The sequence below is a fragment of the Pteropus vampyrus genome, unplaced genomic scaffold, assembly GCF_000151845.1.
Source record: "Pteropus vampyrus isolate Shadow unplaced genomic scaffold, Pvam_2.0 Scaffold92, whole genome shotgun sequence".
Classification (NCBI taxonomy): Eukaryota; Metazoa; Chordata; class Mammalia; order Chiroptera; family Pteropodidae; genus Pteropus; species Pteropus vampyrus.
Genome location: NW_011888873.1, coordinates 1,805,502 through 1,818,871, shown reverse-complemented (window position 1 = coordinate 1,818,871; position 13,370 = coordinate 1,805,502). Strand labels below are relative to the sequence as shown.

Below are 13,370 nucleotides of genomic sequence, written 5' to 3'. Positions count from 1 at the left end.
TTAACATTATACCAATTGGAGAAGAAGAAATGTTTACAGGGTCCAGCTTTCAGTATCATAAAGCAGGGCAAAAAGGATGAATTCGGAGCTGAGAGGCAATAAATTGATAACTGGTATACTCCATAAGTGTGTCACCACTGTGTAAGATGCTCTATTTTAGATAGTTTGGCACCAAGATAGAATATTTAAAAATTGACTGTCCAAGAAAATCCAGGACATATGGTCATTATACCCCCAAACTTCTAGTTTGATGAGAATCTTTCATTTTGAAAGATTTTAGGGAAGATTATGTCTTCTCTTGTTTCATTTTCTGCTTTGCTATTGAGTGAATGCCGGAATGATGAATTGCACACTTCTAACCTGTACATGTTTTAAACAGTGAATATTAAGTAGTCGGTGGCCAGTCTCCAGCAGAAATGCTGTCTTGGTGTTTGCTTCTTTCATCTACATTTTGCTCATTGCTTTGTTTGTTCCGGTAGTGTTTGACTACAGTTATAGAGATTACATTCAGTCCTGGTATGGAAACCTCAGCAAGGACGAGGGGCAGCTTTACCACTTGCTCTTGGAAGACTTTTGGGAAATTGCCAGACAGCTACACCACAGACTGAGCCATGTGGATGTGGTTAAAGTCGTCTGCAATGACGTTGTAAGGACTTTACTCACTCACTTCTGTGACCTGAAAGCTGCGAATGCCAGGTAACTGTAATAATATGAATAACGCCCCCTTCTCTTTTCATATGAAAATATTTTTCTTACTGAGTAGGAGTCCAAGTCAAGACATAACTCTATAATATTCTGCATCTTACTGACACTTGGCTTGAAATGCAGACATATCAAGGGAGAATAATTATAGTATTATGATAGAGTAGAATTTTTAAAATAACTTTCTAATAGAAAACCACTTGATAGACTTGTTTAATTTTGTAAATAACCTAAACAGTGAAATGAGTTTTATCGAGCCAGCACTATCATGAACTTATTTATAGTATTATGGGTACCTAGAAATAGAAGATTTAAGTATTGTGTTTTATACTGTGAAGAATGTCATGAATTTACAGTTTTTAGAAAAGTTTAAAGTTTGTTTCTTTTTGTGAGTCCTTTGTTAAGAGATCTATTGCCTCACAATGGCCTGAAAATTGATTTTTTAAGAGAAGTTAATGTTGGAGTTTGTGGGGGTATAATTAGAGAAGATGTTTTAATTTGAAAATTGCTAATATTAGGCTGATTTGCTTTTTGTCGTGTCACATTGAAAAGGTCTGTGCCTATTAGGTGACTTTGCCTTGGGAGAAGACTTCCATGAGGCCATTTCTGTGCTGATAATAAATTGTTACTTTCTTAGGTTTGCCAATAGGATCTTAAATGTATGTTTTACTATTGAGTGAATGCTGGAATGATGAATTACACACTTCTAACCTGTACATTCAAAGTGGTTTTATTGAAATGAGTAGCCTTCTGCCTGTTTAGATATAGACTCAGTTAGAGTAGGAGCAGGGCTCCATACAGTTAATTGGATTATTCTCACCCGTATTATTCTACTTCTACTTTTAGGGAAGAGATAAAGTATTTGAAAAATATGTAAGGGGATGAGCAAGCACTAGCATCCTTATCGGGCAGGTAGTAACTCATATTCCTTTCTAAGGAGGCCTATCATGTGAACTTGTCAGAAAGCAGTCCCTGTTTTTCCCTGTGATGTTGCTCAGTGGGATCTGGTTGCTAAATGTGCTTGTGCAGTAGCCGCTGTCCATCCTCAGCTATGCTGCCTTCGTATGAATCGTCTTCTCTCCCAAAGTCCACCGGGCACAGGCGTATGAGCCATCGCATGCCTATTATTTTTTAGCTTGCTGCCCCTAGTGTTTTGCAAACTATTTAAAAACTGAAATATGTTTTATTTCATGACCCAGTTTCATAAGACAATACCCTGATATTTTTGTTCTATAACATTAAAAAAAATGGTGTTTGAGACTAACTAAATTTTATTTTGTTCCTCATGGATCACAACCCATGGTTTGAAAAAGTTACCATAGAGCAGTAGTTCTCAGGTTTTTTTTCTTGGTCTCAAGATTCTCCTATACTATCAAAAGTTACACTATCAAAAGGACCTAAAAGCTTTTGCTTAGGGAGCCAGCTTGTCCTGATTTGCAAGAGCTGACTGCACATCTCTTCCCAGCTCTGAGTTCAGTGGTATCACATTGTTTGCTTGTAATTGGCCGTGGTGGAAGTATTTACACTGTGAAATGGGTAAATGCTACAAATCATGTCTGTTTTTTCCCTTTTGGAGAGCCAGTTGTTAAACATTTACCGGCTCACCACTTATTATATTTATCAATATTTACCATATTAGATATTAAAACTAAGAAACTTTTAAAGTACAAGAATACACTGTATACTTTCCATTAGCCATCAGAGTGATGATGTCATCACATCTCGTAGCCTCTGGAAAACTCCACTGTGCTTGTGAGAATGAGAGCGAAAAAAGCAAATAATATTTTTATATTACTATGAATATAGTTTTGACTTCAGGAACCCCCTGAAAGGATCTTGAGGACATATAGGAGTCTCAGACTACCCTTTGAAAATTTCTGTTTATAGTGAAAGTAACTTCTAGGAAGGGGGTATGTGAACTAATAAGGAAAGTGAGAGAAATAGGACTTATGGGTTACTTCCCTAGAATCTCAAAAGCTTCAGCCTCTTCTTTCAAGGGTTTAGCAACCTCTTGGAGCACCTGCTAATTTGCTATGGTATCTCTTATGTGAAGTGCTCCACAGTTCTACCTGGCAGATACTATCAAAGACATGTTTGAATTCAGTGGAAGCTCATTTTAAGGTATACTATTTAAATTATGGTCCAACAAAGGACAGTATTTTAAATTAATGTTTTGTACCGGTTAGAAGGTTGATAGATTTAGCTTTGTGAGAGAGCAAGAAATTTAGTATTTTTATGATTATCTAATTTTAACATGAGAATATATTTTCCATGGAGACATTTACCAGCTTCTGAAATTACTGATTTTGTGAATAATACAGAGATATTATAGGTAAAGCATCAGAATAATAGAAAAAGAGAACTGATTCTGTTTTAGAATCTCTTTTTCTTTGGGCTTCTAGTTGTCTTATGTCGAAGGTAGATTTATTTTACTGATATCTAGACTTTGCCTAGAAACTCTAGTTGACGATTCTTGTTAAAGAAAAGTATGTTCTTTAACCACTGTTCTCTGGGATTATGGTTATTTGAAAAAGTACCAGTAGGTTATTGGCATTTTGCATATAGATAATTGTGCCCTAGAGGTGAACCCTAGAAAACTTATATTTGATTATGCATCATCTTCTACAAATCATACAATGAGGCTGGCAGAGAGCTTGTCTAGGTTCGATGGCTAGATCTGTACTTGCCCCCGATAAACAGTGCCCTCCTCCTAGAAATCTTTATGAATGTGCAGATATCATTGGCTGCAAAATGACTTGGAAACCTAGGGAGCTCCCAATCGAATTGGCCACTATCAGACAAGAGAATAATAAATTACATTAATAAAAGCAACACCTCCTCTAGTTGACTGTTAGGCAGTTGTGTGGAGGCCGCTTTCCGGTCAGCCTGTATTTATTTCCAGGCCGACATTTGTTGTTTCTTTAAGCCAATCCAGATCACATTTAATTTTTGCCTCTGCTTCCTCTTCCTTTGTCCCATCTGTGTTGTTACAGCACGTATCAGGGAAATCTAAAAATGATTGTTTTTATGTTATTAAATCAATAACATCTTTAATTTTGTATTCTCCTTACAACACCTATCTTTTATTTACCAGTCAAGCACTGGTATGCTAAGGGAAAAAAATCATAATTTTTTTTCATATTTTTATTTTTTATCTCTGATATTTCTCCTTTCATCTGTTATTACTACCATTTGTTATCTCCATGATTATTCACAAACCACTCAGATCCTTAATATTTTCACCTATAAAATGGTAATGATAATATCTACTCGGTGTAGATGGGAAGATTAAGTAATAGCGTATATGTGAAATTTACAAAGGGTTAATGTCCTTTTGCCCACTCAAGGAATGAGAATCCAGAAGTAAGTAGTAGCAATTGCAGTAAACAGATGACTGATTGAAGGAAGATTGACAGAAGACAGCTGCTGCCTGGATTAAGGCTACAGTCCACCAGAAGGCTGAATGGAAATCTGACTCCAAAGCAGCCAGTGGACTCTTGGCTTTTGAAGCAATGCCTGATGTTTACTTTCTAGGGGGTGTCATAGGAATATCCTGCTGGGAATAAGCAGAGGGTTCTGGGGAAGCGTTCACCTTTCCTGTTTCCAGAGATCAAGCTTCTTTGGCCAGCCTTCTGGCCTTTGGCTCACTGAGAAGGTTTTTTCCTAACTTCGCTCTAGGAGGGAGAGGGACTTGTGGAAGTCAGAGGACCAGGCTCCTTTTATGATCTGCCTTTCACTGGAACAGAGAAAGGGTGGTGTACACATCCAGAGGGATTTTGATATTATTTAAAGAAGCCTCTCATAAAAGTGGAGTATTTTTGGCCAACTTCCCCCAATAGATATTAACCAAATATATATTTTCAAGTGAAGTGTTACCCTTAAAAGTGCTTGAAATGACGAAGTAGCATCTAAATCTTACTATATTAAACTATCAACTCTAGCTGGCAACATAGCTAGGGTTTAAAATAATTGAAGATGCTGTTTTTTAAAAAGTCAGTATATATCAGTATATGTGCAAAGGCTTGCTGTTAAGATCTCTGTTCATGTTATTGGCTTTGCACATTAAGGTTGAATTCCTCTTAGTTTGTTGTAGGAGACTAAGAGGAAACCTTTCTTTTTAGTGTATATTCTCTATAAACCAGTCTTCGATCTCTCAATCAAAAAGAAATCAGAGTTTACTCCTGGGACACATTAGTCATGAAGACACTAATATGCATTTATTTGTTTCATTTCCTATGTAGTACCTAGTGTGTTTCCTCTCCATCTGTTTAATATTTTTTTTTTCCTTCCAGTGTTGGCCACTAGCTTCTCTAAGAAAGCCATAATCTTTGTCTGTTCTTGGAAGATACTAGAAAAATTACCTTCCAAGTCTTTCTTGAATTGCTATCAAGGTATCATGGGAAAAGGAGATATAGAAAGTTTTACTTTCCACAGCTCTGCACTCAGATCCTCCAAGTTCATGGTCCTTAGATTGGGATGGGGCAGTGCTGTCAGGGAGTCAGTGAACAGGGTTGGCAAGACTGGTTGGGAAATACTTGGGAGCTTCACAGAAGGCTATTTGCCCTCAAGTTATGTAGCATCAAGTCATGAACCGTCTTTTCAGTATATGAAATACCCATAGATTTTTTTAATCCATGATCACTCAGTCAGGAAAGCTGGCCGGTGCACTTGGTTTACACTTTGTTAGATTTTTTTTCTTTGAAAAATGAAGCCATAGATCATATTTAAGAAGAGACCTAGGAGACTTAAAAATAATCTAGCTAAAGAAATACTCATAGCTTTTTGGATTATTGCTATGATTTGGGAGTTATGTGTAACTGTTGGCACTACTTAAGGTCTGAAATCTCAAAAGGCCATGCATTTGCATTTTTCCAGACTAGTCTGTGATTGAGAAAATTATTGACTCCTGATATTATTGAGGAGCAGACACAATTATTAAAAATCAAAAATGGACATACTGCTTATTTGAAATATTTTTTACCTAATGTTATATAACTGAATTGTTTTTAGAATTTTCTTTCCTTCCTTTTTCTTCTCTCATTTATTTTTTTTTCAGACAAGAAGAACAGCTGAGGCCTTTTGTGTTGCATGCTTGTTTGCGGAACTCAGATGAAGAAGTAAGATTCCTCCAAACATGTGCTCGGGTTCTGGTGTTTTGTCTCCTCCCCTCAAAGGACATCCAGTCTCTCAGCTTGCATATAATGCTTGCAGAAATTCTCACAACAAAAGGTAGACTTTTATAAGTAATCGATAGTACTTATGTGACGATAAATGTGCAAACAAACGTGCTACCTACTAATGTGACTGATAACACTTTATATAACACCTATGTGGACCTTGCCTACTGTGGGACATATGGGAATTAAAATAGTTTCAAAATTTTTACTTTAAATGTCACTCAAAGAAGGCATCATTTGGCCATACATGATAAGCAGTTTTTTATATAACATATTGCCAAATGCATAGTACATTCTGTTGTTGATTTTGACATAGGATAACCAACTCCACGCTCTCCATAGGGAGGCATCCATTTAGGATAGCTTTCGAGTTATCCAGGCTGATAATATATACATTAATGAAAGAATATCTATACTCAAACTCCAATGTGCATTTACTTACAATGCCTTCACTGATAATGCCTATATATGAATTTTGTGAACTTGGAATAAACAAAAAGGAACTGTACCACAATATAATGTGATTACTGGTGGGGAAAAAAATATATCCTGGGAAATGCTTAACCAGGATAAGAAAAACAGAAGAATATATGACCTAAGAGAAATTTTTCCTATCTCATAATTTCAAGAAAATAGCATTGTGTTTGATATGCATTGATTTGAATATCTCATTTATTGTCTCAGGATTAGCCAGTGGTGCCCATTAGCTGATACAACCAACCAGAGAAAAGGAGAACTTTTTAACTTACAGTTAGTAGAATGAATTTGTAATAGTGTCATTGACTTTTTAACAACTTCTTCCCTAAGGTCCACTTTCACCAGTTGAGAGAATGTTGATTTTCATCTTTTGACAGACAAAACATATTGAGCCTTATAAAAGAAAAAAATCAGTGTACCTAATTTTGATAGCTTTGTTAGCAGCTGGGGATAGGCAGCCGTGTGTGTGTGTGTGTGTGTGTGTGTGTTCCCCATTTGGGTAGTTTAAAAATGTTTCGCAAATGTAGTTTCAGTTATATAATATGAACACAGTTCCTTTAGAGTAAAATACCTCTTTCAATGGTGCTTTCTTCTCCTTCCCACAGTCTTGAAGCCAGTAGTGACATTACTTAGTAATCCAGATTACATTAACCGTATGCTGCTTGCCCAGCTGGAACACAGAGAACAGATGAATGAACATCACAAGAGAGCCTACACCTATGCTCCTTCTTATGAAGAGTTCATTAAGCTTATTAATAGCAACTCTGATGTTGACTTCTTAAAGCAGCTAAGGTATCTGGTCTTTAATTATAGTGTGACAATAGCTACTAATTATTCATTTCCGCCTACTTAGGTAAAAAAAAAAAAATGTGTTTGTCAGGGAAGCAAAAATAAAGTCCATAAATCTTAACCATTCAGTGACAACTAAATTTATCCAACTTCTTCAGTGGGATTAGTTTTTTCAAAGTATAATGTTTTTCAAATAATTAGATTATAATAGATTTGAAAGCTGTTCAGTTGTTAGGCATATCTCCTTAGTCACTCAGATGCTTACCTTAGAAAAGCATTGGAAGGAGATGATGTGTTTTTAAAATTACATTGCAGAACATTGTATTGGTTTTCATTTTTCTAAGAAAATGCCGAGGCCAAAGTTTGGGAATAAGGGATTGTTAACTAATTGTTTTGAGAAAACACATTTGAAATACACCCCTGGACTCTCTTTTATGGGAAAATTCAGTCTCACTTATCGTACTTGAGATATTTTAGGGATGAGTGTGTGTTTTTGTGCTTTTTTATTTTTATTTTTTATGATATATCGTATACAGTATGATTATATAGGGTTGTGTCGTTTAAGGACTTTCTAGTCTTCTATTTCTCTGATTATCCTGGTGTTTGTGTCCTCAAATGATAATGCATGGGGAAGGAAGGAAACTCTGGTATGTCATTTTGCTTCTGAAAAGTAATTTTGGTAAATCTCTGATGGAAAAGTAAAATATTGGCTGAAATTTGGTCTTTGAACTATTCGAAGATTTTCGACTTGTCTTATTTGCCTCTGAACTAAGGTCAACATTAAGATGTCAAAAGATTTTTTTAAAACCAGAACTAATTATTTTGATCAACTATTGGTAGTCTAGCATTGGCTGTCATTTTGTGCCTGAACACAATTCATGAGAATGAAGGTTTATTTTCTTCAAAATATACTGGCCAAAGTCTTAGGACTAGAAATGCTATAAATATCTTAATGTAAGCAGTTTATTATGTAGTAGGTAAAGAAAGAAGCTCAGCAAGACTTGACCTTTATAAAACAAAATCACGGCATCCGCTGCCCTAGGATGATTGGATGGCCTGCTTTTATCACAGTCGGAGCATTGTGGATTGCCTCAATCTGTGTGGCCAAAGATTACACTAGAAGTGCGTTTTCAGATTTAAAGTTTTCTCATTTCTTTCTAATATGTGATGAAACAAAAACAGTATGAGCACTTAAATCTTTTTTTAACATCACTTCCTCTTGCTCTCATAAGTCGGGCAGCATTGAAGGATTGAAGACTGGGAGTTTGAGGAAGAAGGCCCTCTGAGCACTGAGAGACTTAAAGGGCAAGTAGAAATGTTGAACTAAAGAATGGCTTTTTCAAATATCGAGATAATTCAAATACTATAAAATTCACCTTTTTAAAGTGTACAATTCAGTGGTTTTCAAGACTGTGTGACCGTCGCCACTAAGTCCAGACTAAGTTCAGAATGTTTTCATCACCCTAAATATAGAAACCTCATACCTGTTAGTAGTCACTCCTCCCATGCCCCCCAGCCTGTGGCAACCACGAATCTGCTTTCTATCTCTATGGATTTGCCTATTCTGGACATTTCATATAAATCAAGTTATCCAACATGTGGCCTATTGTGTCTGGCTTCTTTTACTCAGCATAGTGTTTTCAAGGTTTGTCTATTGGCTGAATAATATACCATTGTATGAATATACCCTATTTTGTTTATCCATTTACTAGTCAATGGAAAATTTGGATTGTTTGCACTTTAAAGAATGCCCTTTGAGTGATCACCGAGTATCTTCAGTAGCATTTTCAGTGACTGTTGATAAATAAATGAGAGTAAAATAAACTGTTGCAGATTCCTAACCTCTCCCTACCACCAGCTCCCCCACTGTATACCTGCCACCAACAAGGAGTCATGGAGTGCAGACACCAGGATGGGAGCTCCTTTTGTGCATTATTTCTGTTCTACATATTGAATTCTCTGTGCCCTCCACTTTACTGTTAGACTCTATGTTTCCACTTTACTGTTAGACTCTCTGTGTTCTATAAACACAGTTTATAGAGTCAAAGGGGAGGACACTTGGAGGTACTCAGGTGATTAGATCATCAAACTCTTACAGTGCCTACTCTATTAGAAACAAAAAGAATAAACTTTCAGATTTAATTAAGTTGATATAATGACTGAGTCCAACTGAAACGATTTATTCTTCTGACCTCCATGCCTTTATGGAGGGAAATAATATTGATAACTTCCTCTTGAAGGGCTGTGCAATTCTAGAAGTGGCAAAGAGTGATCATTTTTCTCAGAAAAGTAGTGGTGTTGCCTAAACCATCTTGTTACTTGGCTATTTATTGTTTATCTGATAGAAAATTTTTTTCTATCTGGGGTCAAGTCTGCTTACTGTTATCGACAGGCAGAATCACTTTTTATCAGACTCCTGCCTGTCCAAAGCCTAAGTTGATGAGGCTTATCAACTACCTGGCACTAATGGAGCTGCTTTCTTCAATCATCGTCTGAACTGTTTTGTTGTATTTCTGGTAAAATTCAGAGTACTCTGTTGTCTGATTTTATTAGTGTTTTAGGTCATTATCTTCAAAATTGCTCTTTGTAACATTTTAGGATTGGCTGCCGGAGGCAAGGAATGTATCTTATTTAGACTAGGCAGTTGTTGAAACTGTCCACTTTTATTTTACACATATTTGGGAGATAGATGCATATTTTCTAAAGGAAATAAAGTTATTTAATTCCGCCAGACTGGAATGCATTGAAAACAAAGAAACAAACCTTGATGGTGGTATTTGAAGTGTTTATTTTTTATCCGAGTCAACATGAGATGCTTTCACAGTAGGATTAGGAAGCTAGAAATGCTTCCTTCAAAGATACTAAATTAGTGGATTTTTACTCTGGCTGTGTATGAAAATCACCTATGCTTTTAAAAAGTACAATTGAATATCCCACTGTCCATAGCTACTTCCTTTTTCTTCTTTGCTGGCATCTAAGAAGTCGAAGCATGGTGACTGGACTAGTGTAATATTTTGAATTTTCCAGGGTCTCCTAGTAGGAGCAGTGATGAACTCTGTTAATAAAGCAGGAGCCCAAAATCTGATCATCATCTCGATGCAGGATATTAAAGGGCAGCTGAATAGTCTTCCCACTGCTAGTGTGGGTGGTGGAAGGAGGATGGTGGTCAGGGAAGGCGAATCAGAGTTCAGAACGGAGGTGCGTCCATCAGTGAAACTTGACAACTACAGAATTATCAGAGAAAGGACAGTGTGTTCCTTTATTTTGAAAATGAAGCAGGAGTCAAAGTAAACATTAAACAGAGGAAAATGAAAGGTTCTGTGCTTACAAGAACCTCTTATAAGGGAGTGGGCAGATCGTGGCCCAGGAATGCAGCCAGTGCTGCCTGCACTGTGTAATTCTTCAGTGTATTTGTAAAAAGTATTCTAATAAAAATTATTTTCTCCTCCATGACGTAGAGGAATTTTTATGTAACTGGTCTGGAGACGAACCTAGACAGTACTTTTTAGAGGCTCCCCAGGTTGATATAATGTGCAACTAGTATTGAGAATCTCTTTTTAAACGGAATATTCTTCCACGTGCTACCAACCTGAACTCTTAGCTGTCATGGCATATAATTTGTTTTACTTTAATTCTTTGAAAACTGTTTATCACTGTTTGAGATATACGGTAGCTCTATTGAGGAGAATATAGATTAATCGGGATACCTCATTATTCCACCACATTATCATAATAAACAAAGGATATTTTGTCACTGGCCTTCCTGAGCAATATGTTTGGCTCAAGGTTTCTTGACCTTGCCAAAATCGACATTCCAGGCTGGTACTGGGGCTCCGTCCTCCTCAATGACCCTGTGGCTCACTGCTCTGCTGTGCTGAGGGTATTTCCAGTGTCCTCATGGTTCAGGGTGTATTCTGAAGTGCCAATCATCATATCCAAATTCCAGAAAGCAGAGCGAAGACAAGGAAAGACAGTGGCAAGGTCACACACTGGATGTATTTTAAGGAAATTTCTGGAAGCTGCTCCTTGACCTTTCTGCTTATTATTTTGTTGGTCAGAACAATTGCAATATAATAGGTAGTCTTATTCTAGGCAGCCTTAGGCTAGGTTAAAAATGGAAGATTCTATTACTAAGAAAGAAAGAATAATGGTTATAGAATAGGCAAATAGTAATTTTTCTATAGTACTCCGAGTTGTATAGTTATAGTGAAGCAGGATAGCACTGCTTCCCACACAAGCACTGGAAAAATACTTCTTTCCCGGATTTGACATTTGCCAAGGTTAAAGAGATGCCAAGCAGATGCTCAAGAAGGGGAAAGCTTTCTTGCATTTAAACTACCATTTGTTGAGTATCTAATATGTATTAAGCACAATGTCAAGATCTTTACAATCGTCATCTCATTATTATAGCAACTATGTGAATTAGGTACTATTATTCTCAATTAGTGGTTGAAGAAAGTAAAATGACTTGCCCTGGATTGCATAGTTTACAAGTAACAGAGCCGGGATTTGAATTCAGATCTGTTTGACTTCAAATCCCATATGTAAAGCTGGGTAACTCGCTAGCCAGGAGGGCAGAAAACAGCAGTGACACGCAACCTCAGCCTTGTGGAATTTCCTATGGGTGTGGCAATAACTCTATTGTCCTTGAGTCTTTGCAGGCACTAATCCTGGCATAGAGAATAATACCACCCCAAAGTGCCATCATCTTAAGATGGTGATAGACTGCCAGAGAAACAAGTAGTAATAAAACCAGAGCAACCTCTCACTGCCATAATTCAATTTACTGCCAGTCCAATCTTTATTAGATTTTTCAGTTCTGGATTTGCTTGTATCTGACTCCCCATTTAAAGAGCAACATGGAGAATCTAAAAATAGTAGAGAGGAAATTCTAATAATGAGTGAAAGGTTTAAAATTTTAAAGATTGAAGATTTTTTAGGTTGGAGAAGGGAAGCAAACCTTTTATTTGGTATACACTGAAATCGATGTGGTGTTTTCTGTTTTACTGGGATAAAGCAAGAGGCAGTGGGCATAATGAATGAATTAACTTCAGAGATAGTTAACAATGGAGTGGGTTACTGAGGGAATTTGCTACATATTTTCTCTTTAGATATTAAGGGGATGGATTTTCATCTTAGAATTAGTTTAGGTGCATTGGCACCTGAAGACAATATATTAACAATATTAAAATTCTTAAAATTTCATGCTTTTGTGTAAAAGAATTTAAATTATCTGAATGTTCAGTGTTTTGAACAGTGGTTCTGAAAATATTTTGTGTCTCATGAGCAGTAAAATAGGATTACGTTATAGAGGAACATGAAAGAAGAGATTGCACGCACCTTAAGACAAACTAATGCACCGTGTCCGAAATCAATAAGGACATGTAAACAGCTAAGGGAGAGGCTAGTGTGGGTGGACAAAGGGATGAAAAAATCAAAGTGCGGAACAGAGAAGGCTAGCAAATTTTTATGAAAATAATGAATGAACATAAATTTAAACATTAAAATGCAAGGCTACCTAAGAAAAATGTTCTAAATAAATCTTACAGTTTTATCTTACAGAAGATCAAAGTACATTGACTTCAGAATATAATTCCTTCTATTAGTGTCAGAGAAATAGCAGAGGGCACAGAGGTGGCAGTTAAACATATCAGAGAACGTAGATTATTTTCACTTAGGAGCAAAGATAAGTATTGGCAGCAATGTAAAATTTGATATAAGAAGGAGAAGTTTCGGTATAAAGAAGTTTATGGTCTCTCTGAAATTAAAGAATTTATTATGTGCTTATAATTGGAGCACCACTGGTGCTGTAGGTCAGATGTATGTGCTTTATGAGCGACAGGAGCACGTAAGTCAGTTTATATAAAACACTTAGCCCAGATTCTGCATATTCCTAATTGGTAGCTGCTACTATTGTTGTTGTTATAATTATTAAACCAAGGATTACAAACATTTCATTGTGAACACTGATCAATTACTAGTAGCCCACCGGCATTCAGAGTTTCATTCAGGTTTGAGGAGACCCAATAATACATAGAAATGTTCCTCTCTCCATCCTGAGGTCCAAGCCATCTAGGGCCAAGGAATAAGGCAAATGTCACTCATTACCGATAGATCATGGAGAATGTGGTTTATATACGTAAGTGGCATACTCTCTAAAACTGAGTCTCGGAATTAAACATTTTTTCCCACCTAGCAATGCTAGAATCAGCAACCTCCTCCCTA

General features: G+C 36.6%; 1 protein-coding gene across 3 annotated transcripts in view; it reads left to right on the top strand.

Moving 5' to 3' along the window:
* The window catches only part of SNX25 (sorting nexin 25), an 84,209-nt gene that overhangs the window by 13,111 nt on the left and 57,728 nt on the right, over nucleotides 1–13,370 (top strand). For 2 of the 3 annotated variants that reach the window (XM_023532885.1, XM_011364006.2), the window contains 2 exons: nucleotides 5,759–5,931; nucleotides 6,962–7,148. In XM_023532885.1, the coding sequence (XP_023388653.1) occupies nucleotides 5,904–5,931; nucleotides 6,962–7,148 (215 nt within the window). In that variant the 5' untranslated portion in view covers nucleotides 5,759–5,903. Of the gene's footprint in view, nucleotides 1–458; nucleotides 697–5,758; nucleotides 5,932–6,961; nucleotides 7,149–13,370 lie in introns of those variants that run through there. The other variant, XM_011364009.2, reaches the window with a different exon arrangement.